At 31.9% G+C, this 8780-nt stretch overlaps 1 protein-coding gene across 1 annotated transcript; it reads right to left on the reverse strand.

Moving 5' to 3' along the window:
• Positions 1–5219: 5219 nt before the first annotated feature.
• On the reverse strand, positions 5220–8446 carry LOC140887876 (transcription initiation factor IIB). Its single transcript, XM_073295448.1, has 7 exons — positions 8028–8446; positions 6957–6981; positions 6146–6275; positions 5930–6060; positions 5777–5865; positions 5623–5699; positions 5220–5517 (listed from the first exon to the last, which is right to left on the reverse strand). Exons 1-7 carry the CDS (start codon positions 8378–8380, stop codon positions 5384–5386), a joined length of 939 nt encoding a protein of 312 aa, XP_073151549.1. The 5' UTR covers positions 8381–8446; the 3' UTR covers positions 5220–5383.
• Positions 8447–8780: the final 334 nt, after the last annotated feature.

Below are 8780 nucleotides of genomic sequence, written 5' to 3' on the forward strand. Positions count from 1 at the left end.
GATTTAATCATGTGTTATTAATAAAAGGTTGTGATGAGTTGGTGGGAATATTTGGGTAATCATTATTTTAAAATATATATAAAATCTAAGAATTAACTCCTCCTTATTCATTCAAGTTCAAGTTATAATAATAATAATAATAATAATAAATTCTTATTAAGAATTGAAATTGAACATAATTAAGAATTGATGGGACTTGAGAACAGTTCCTTCAATAATTTATTTATAAAATGGTTGGTCAAAGCTGAATGAAAATGGAGAAAAGGACAACAAGGGGTTGCTTTTACACAATTGGACAAAACAATGCTAAGTGGGGATTCACATCTGTCTCACAAGAGCCAATATTATTACCTAGATTAATTAGTGGAATAACCGTATATGATGTGATTATTCTTGCAGTATATTTTATTGGTCTTGAATTGTTATATTATATATATATATATATAATTTTGTACATGGCCATTCTTCATGGACTCAAACTGAGCAAGCAGTATAATATCTATCGTTTATATATGTTTGAGTGTTCTCTGATTAGTTGATGACTCTATCGGTCTTGAGGGGATGCTGATCGAAACTATCAAAAATATGCATTTTCTAGACTCAAAACATATATATGCGGCCTCTTACGAACTATCGCAGCAGCTCATTGCTTGGCGAAGTTCGCAATAATTAAAGAATTTTATGTATTTCGATTCCTCCACAATGTCTTTAATTACCCAAAACAAAAATTTAATAATGGAATTTAATCTCATAGATCCCTCTCTCTCGAAAACAGTGACAAAATACTCCATACATTATTCGTTAATCCATTTAGGTTTAGGTGTGTCTTTACTCTTTATACATATTAAGAAAGTGTTTGTAAAGGTAAACTTTGCATTCTCCAAGAATTTGTGTTACCAACTTACGATGCACAAAAATTTGTCTTAATGACATGTTTGTGTTTGTTTTGCAACGTTTTTTGCTTAAAAACGTCTAAAATTTGTTGATGACTACTAATTCTTTTTTAAAGATAATCTGACATATTCTATTGTAAAAAGTATTATGTTGTATTTACTGCTGTCTATTGGTTTTCTTCAAGATAGTAAATTTTCAAAGGGTGATGCTACATGTACACGGAGAGTTATACGTTGGGTTACACAACACTTGAAATTACATAGATGTATTTTGGAAAAAGTTTTTTCAAATAAAGTGGAGGGATACTTTTGTAATTTCATGTGTAGTGTGTAACCCTCTATGTACACATAATATTTCTCATTTTCAAAACTAGATTGTCTAACATAGGAGCTACAATATAAATCAATATATTTTTCGATATTAAGATGCATAATAAATATTATATCATAATATATAAAATTTCAATCTTATATGTGAAATAATTCAAAACATATATAAAATATACAAAATTTCAATACAAATACAATCAAGTATTTTTATTTAAAATTGTGTTTCATTCTGCGTAAATTCTTGTCAAACTCAGCAATTATGAATTCGACATATATTAAATCAGCAAGCTAAAGAACATGTCAGTTAACTAATTGGGTAACCACATATTTTTTAATGTCCTGATTAGTTTTTATCTTGGTAATTTGTTCCATTTGATGTTTTCAATTATAAGATTCCATTGTTATAACTAAAGGCATGAAAAAAAAAAATTCCCCAAAAATTCTCATAAGAATTCTATCACTAACTCATATAAAAAAAATAATTATCAACATACTATATTAAAAATTTCTAATTAATTAAGCACATGTGTTGAAAATTTTTTAATTAATTAAAAAAAATTATTTTACAATGACCATGTTTCATTCTTTTGGACTAACACCATTTGCTTCTTAAGATATTCATCACAATTCTATATTAGTATGTTAATCTTTAAATCTAAATTATGATGTATATTTTACTTTCTAAACGTACTTAAATAATTATTCAATATATTTATTTGACACTTCAATATTAATAGTTTAAATATATTAATTTTTAAATGCATATTGTATGTGAGCAATACCTCTAATCATTGTGATTATAAAAATTCAATAAAAAAATTTAAAACATGAATTAGGTAGGACATAAAAAAATAACATGATTAAACAAATACCACAAAATAAAAATTAGATAATTGTCTATAAACTTTAAATTACTAATCTCAACTTCTAAAAATTGAAGTTGGCGAAAGTAGAGACTACTATTTAGTAAAAAAAAAAAAAAACATCAAAATTAATATTTAAATGAGCTAAACTATTTAACCGTCTCACTGTAAAGTTATTGGAGTAAAATGAAGGAAAAAATGAGTGAAAAAAAATATTATAATGAGCTAAGCTGAATGAAACTCATATATATATATATATATATAAAAAAGGGTGAGCCCCACTCCCAAGGGCCCCACACAGAGCCGCTCCAAGCCCCGGCGTGAGGGGAGGTAAATCAGGGTTATGTCTGGCCAGGTAAGTATCCAGGGAGAGGAAGACTCACAAGCGCGATAAACAAGGCCAAATACACCTTTTACGGGATTCGAACACTCGTCACCTTCTTTTTCACCAAGGCCTTTGTCAGTTCAGCCGTGCCCCTGAGGGCTAAAACTCATATATATATATATATATATATATATATATATATATATATATATATATATATATATAAGTATCTATAAGTGGTGGATCCACATTATATTTCTTCTATGCATAAAGTTAAAGTTCATACACTATAGTATTATTCATTTTCTTATTTTGTTTCTGCTTTCAAATTCAATTCCATCATTTACAGGTCTTTAAATATATCTTAGATTTTATTCTATGTACCTAATCTTATATATGATCAATATTGTAACCAAATAATGATTATATTTTAACATGCTACATTCGAAAACGTGTCTATAGGGATAAAATTTTTAAACTATGATAATAAAATTAAAATAAAAATAATTTATTTATCAATGTGATCATTGTTTTGAATCAGAAACAAGCGTGCTTTAAAATTTTTCATTGAACCTTTTAAACAATTTCCTCAATATTTTTAGTTAGATAAAGATGTTAAATTTTTAAAATTAAATAGTGTAATTTAATGATGAGTAGGAATACGTTGTTAAATGAATAATTACTCTTTTGTAAAATTTTAGTAAATGCTCTAGAATTGGATAAAATATTATCTCATTTTTAATTGAACATATGGTATGCATTAAAATTAAAAAGTGAATCCTTTTTCATTTTTTAGTGTATTGATTTTATATCGCACGATTACTGTTAGATCAAAGAAAAATGTATTAAATTATTGATCGCTCAAAAAATGTAATAATTGAAGAAAATAAGAAAATATTTACATTGTTGAGAGAATACGACTAAAGAAAATACGATAAAAACAAATATGAGAAAAAAATTGAGTAGTCCAATTTTTTATTTTAAAAAAACATGTTTTTATCCAAATTAGTTACATACAAGTAATTAACATTGAGATTACTTGGAGAGCTATTGTCCTTGGAGACAATGGCGGAGTCAGGATTTCAGCTCCACCTGGGTTAAAATTTTTTAGGGAGAAATCCAAAAATCATGGAAGTTGAAAACACCAATTTTTGCAGAAAAAACAGTAAAATTATCTATTAAAAAAAACCAAAAAAATCGCCTCAAAATTAATTACAAAAAGATAAATATTTATCATCTTATATACAAATTTTATCATTGTTTGGTCGATATATACCTTATAAATGTAGGAGCATTATAATGTCTGAGAACTTTAGAAGATAGAAAGTGAAGAATATCGTACTAAGACAATGACAGACATGAAGAACAATCCATTTTTTGTTTTTTTGTTTTTTTTTTGTAATTTTTTTTTTACTAATTTTGTGAACTAAAATGTGCGCTATTTCATTTTTTTTTAAATTGGGCTACCCGGGCCAGTATAACATTAGCCCAAAAAATAACACTTAAAATTTATTTTACAAATTTTTGGGTCATGTAAAAATATTTTAAAAAATTTGGGTCACCCAAGCTGAAGCCCGGGTGACCCATTACCTGCCTACGCCCTTGCTTGGAGAGCTACTATCTATTAAAGCAGGTGTGGAGTATATTCGTGAGAAAGATATCAAACAAGCGTTGATTCATTGGATTCACTATTGGCAGTGCAAGTAGTCACGAAGCCTAGTGGTGATTTGAGACTTTGAGTTATGTAGGTCTGTATGCGTCGGAGATTAATGCTTTGTTATCAGACCTGGATATTGCTTCTTTATTTCATATACGTAGATCGGCCAATGAAGTGGCTCATTCTTTAGCTAAATTTTTTGTTTCTTCCTCTCCACTTTTTTGTTGGGTGTCTGAGACTTTTCTGAGTTAGCTAGTTAAACTTGTAATTTCTGACATTTCTAGTTCTCAATAAAGTTACAAGTTTCTTGTCAAAAAAAAAAAAACAAATTAACATGAATTGTCAGAATTCACAATACAATTGTCATTATTTTTTGTTGAGTTAATTAATTTTGGAGTATGTGTCTTGTAAGACGAGTCAATCCTGCTCATATTTATAAATAAAAATAATAATTTTTCGTCGTTGACCCAAATAAAAAATCCGTCTTACAAGACCGTCTAACAAAAATTTTGATGTTAATTTTATTTCGAATTCTGATTAAATTCTGATTACTACAACAGACGTTTCTCAGGTGCAACACACGTGCCAAATTTCTATATATATATATATATATATATATTGAGTTTTATGTGATTCCAATAATAATTACGGGGAATTTCAAATAACACTCATTCATCTTCAAATCCAACCCGAATCAAATATTTCATTCCTGATCAAATACATCAACCTAAACACATTGGAATCATAATTTTCTAGTCAACTGAATCTTTTGTGTAGCACGAGTCACGACCATCTTCAAAATTTGGGAGGTGTTTGGACAATTGAATTTTAGTTATTGTCTTATTGAGAAATAATAATGGTTAAACACGTTAAATGAAATCAAATGTTATTTCTTTGGTTATTACGTGTCATATAATAGCAAAATCCATAAAATGAAGTTGAACATTGAGATTTCAGAGTGATGGTAAACTTATTACTTGCATGTACGTACATGTTTTCAATTGCCCTTGAGCATGACGATTTCATATAGATATGTAACATTTGGACATGAAATTAGAAGATAAAACCTGTAATATGGAATGATGCTTTGTTTTATTTCTGGTTAAGTTCATGAATGAAGTCTAAACATATATTGAATAGTGAAAATGAAATGAGACCATAATTAAAAATGAGTTGGAACTATCGAAAATCAATTTATTTTCTAAGCTTAAAAAAGTTTAATTTAACCGTAGCGAGAATTTAATTTCCACGAGATTTGGGAAGAAAATAAACTTAGACGTGAATCCTACCGCAAAATCTGCACATCTAAAACCAATCATGGGTTGCAGAGTTGTCGAAGGTCTTCTTCCTTGGCAAACCAACTGGGTATGATCCTCGCTGCGTACGAGTAGAGATCCTTATATGAATTCCGAATAGTGCCTTCAGCAACTCCAGTGGCAAGCGAAATATCTGTAGTTGAGTGTTTGGGATTCCAGAAAATTTAAGCATAAATTTCAAATTCTTTTTAAATCAAAAAGCCAAAATCGGGTTACTGTCGACAGCAAAAAAAACCACCTTTGAGAAGTTTCTTGTCATCTGAAAGCTGGGTTATTATGTATATTACTGCAGCTGCTATGGATATGGGGCTTCTCCTGCAAGCAGGATATGTAATATTGTTTTGTAAGAAGAGCACCTAGGCTAGGCGTCTGAGAAAAGCAAGTGATTCTACCTTACATCCAGCTCTTCCGATTTTTGTACGGCTTCTTGAGCCGCTTTCACAGCTTGATTAGTCATACCCAGATGGGAACAAAATCGTCTCTGCAATCATGTTCGTACATTAAACTACAGCTCGTGTGTGAGCGAGGTGTTAGAAAGAACTCACCAAAAAATCGCCAGCGTGAATTGTTCCCATCTCCATAGACTGCCCCATTTCTACCTCTAGCTGTTTCACAATGAACTCTTTTGCTCGCCCAATCTCCTTTTTGGTGGCCCCATTGGCAACAGAGCAAATTTCTAATTGAAACCATATGCTCAGCAAGATTAATAACGAAATCACAAACCAAAAACAAGAAATACTTCTTCAGAGGCAAAAATAAACCTTTGACGGTCCGTGGCTTATCCTCTTGTCGACAAGCGATGTAAAGGCAAGCAGCTAAAATAGCATCTTGGTTTCGCCCACGAAGAGGCTTTTGATCCTCTACCTTTTTATATATCTCATTTGCTCGATCCTTGAAATCGACATCATGTAAACTGAGGTTCAACAGCTTCTCCAAACTAACTTAGATATTCTAACAATCCCCATCTACTCAATATACAAAGCCAAATGAACTAATTGCAATCTTTTGGCTTCATTTTACCAAGTGGCATAATTTTTTAAGCTACAAGTTACAACTTTCATGTAAGGCAAAAACATCTGATTTCAACAGTCCCAAGAAAATTCACAAACTTCTAAAATTGATGTGCCCTCCTTAAAAACATAAGGTAAAAACTTCTACAAGTAGGCAGAGAGTGTGACGCAACTTTCTACAAAAAATGAACACCAAACTTTCTAAATGACCCCAGAATCCATGCATGGATAGACAAGTTATTAGATTTTGAACCATAAAATATGGCCACTGACTGGAACAAGCTTAAACAGTACATTTTCAAGCATGTTTAAGGTCCAATTTTGGAAATTTCATTGCATAATTCTTGGGACGAGATACATATATCAAACATGTGATTGATTCCTTCCCTGTTCTCAACTTGCGTCAAACAAATATAATATAACAAAGTCTAGAAGGAATGGTTAACCATACTTTAAGGTAAATTTACCAGAACGGGTAATTTTATCACTTAAAAGGTGACCACAATAAACGAAGATCTTGACAATCTGTAAATGGCAGATAGAGATGGTAAAAGACCAATACCTTTATGGTAGCAACAAGGCCCAGCCTGGAAGATAGAATATAAATAACATCAGTTTAATTTCCAACTGCATGACTTGGAGCAATATAAAAAGTATAGAAATTGAAGAAGAAAATATAAACTTTAAATCAAGTTTGGTAGAAAATCGTAATAACTTGGTGAATGAGTAAGGCACCATATTTTCAAACTAAGTGCAATGTTAATCACCCCTTACCTCGAACACATCACAATGCAAAACAAAAAAGAAAACACTATTTCGAACTATCTAAGCTGTATAGACACACACCGCAACCACATGTTAGCATGTCGGATAAATGGCACCTTAAGGAAGCCATTCGGAACCTCAAAACCAATGTCCAAGACACCATACTTATGACCTAGCGCAAGTTAAATTCCAACCATTTCAGGCCTCACCATATTATTAGATATTTCAGACTACGTTCAATGGTTTTTTTTTATAACATCAAATCACAGAAACAAAAGAGATCGATAAAAATGTAGAACAAACAGGATATAATAAATTATTAGTCTACGATAATAAGATATGACATGTATCGATGTATATGCTGCACTACCTCTCTCTATTCTAAAACACGGCTACTCCAGAATGCTACCTTCAGCAACTAATCCAACAAAAATTTAAGTCAAAATTTTGAAAAAGTGTCCGAAACCGTGAGCCAACTCAGTGGGCCTGGCAAGGTCAGTCGTCAATAAATAAAATAATTCAACATTTGACATAAAATATAATCTTTCCAGATTTTTGCCGCATGCTGAAACCGTAAAGAACATAGAAGGCAGATTCAACGAAATTTGGAATAAAAATGCATAATTTTAAGGAAGCAATAAACGAGCGCCAATGCACGTCAAGCCGGCAAATTCCAACCATCAATCGAGCAAAATTTCTTTACGCACTCGAAAGTTCAACAAATTAACGATTCGAATTTGAAATAACACCGGACCAACCACAAAATTCTGTACACCACCCGCCAAAAATCTAAAAACTTCAACAACCCAGTTCGGCAAGCAACATAATTCACAAAAAAAACCTGAGAAAACACGAAGAAATCACAAACCTGTCAGCCATTATAGCAATGGTCTTGAAGGCCTGAATGAGCGACCTATCCGGGTTCGATCCCCGGTTCTGCCACCGACTCACGGAAGAAGACAAGTATTCTCCCGTGGATCCGTTGGGCTTGGAGATCACGGTGGACAATCCACCATCCGCCAGCAACGGGTTTGTGGGGCCGCCGACACGAACCGGGTCGTTGTCCCCGCTCTCATTAGCAAAAGTCCGCCATTCAGAAGTCTCGTCGATGGAATGCGCCTCCAACACCAGCCCACAGTCGGAACACACCGTATCCCCCGCCGAGTGATCGAACACCACCTCCGTCGCTCTCTTGCAGTCCGGGCAGAACGTATCCGCCATAATCCCAGACCTCAGTCTTTTGTGGGTCGCCAATTTTGGCTGTACATTTTCTGTAGATAAGAAAAATATGGAAAATTATCAAATTTTTATATGTAACACGTGGGCTTCACACACACTTCTTTCGTTCATCGCTGACCCTATTACTTGTTAGCCTCTCTACTTCTAGGAAATCACATTTTTACCCCAAACTTGTTATGCTATTGTACCGGGAAATGCGAAATAGATGACTTTTCTATTATCTATACTATCCCCAATTTCAAATTGAAAAAAAATAAAAACCATAAAAATGTCAAATTACAAAAAAATATGCATATCATATTAAAATCAAATATTTTAAAAATAAATATTATATAATATTATACACAACATAATATTTATGTATTACGTTACACACACAATG

Source organism: Henckelia pumila, chromosome 3 (genome assembly GCF_033568475.1).
Source record: "Henckelia pumila isolate YLH828 chromosome 3, ASM3356847v2, whole genome shotgun sequence".
NCBI lineage: Eukaryota > Viridiplantae > Streptophyta > Magnoliopsida > Lamiales > Gesneriaceae > Henckelia > Henckelia pumila.

Coding starts and splice junctions, on each gene's coding strand:
- LOC140887876 (XM_073295448.1), bottom strand. CDS start 8,380: ATGGCGGATACGTTCTGCCCGGACTGCAAGAGAGCGACGGAGGTGGTG. Junction 6,061..6,145: donor TAAGCCACGGACCGTCAAAG/GTTTATTTTTGC, acceptor GGTTTCAATTAG/AAATTTGCTCTGTTGCCAAT. Junction 5,700..5,776: donor TCGGAAGAGCTGGATGTAAG/GTAGAATCACTT, acceptor TCCTGCTTGCAG/GAGAAGCCCCATATCCATAG.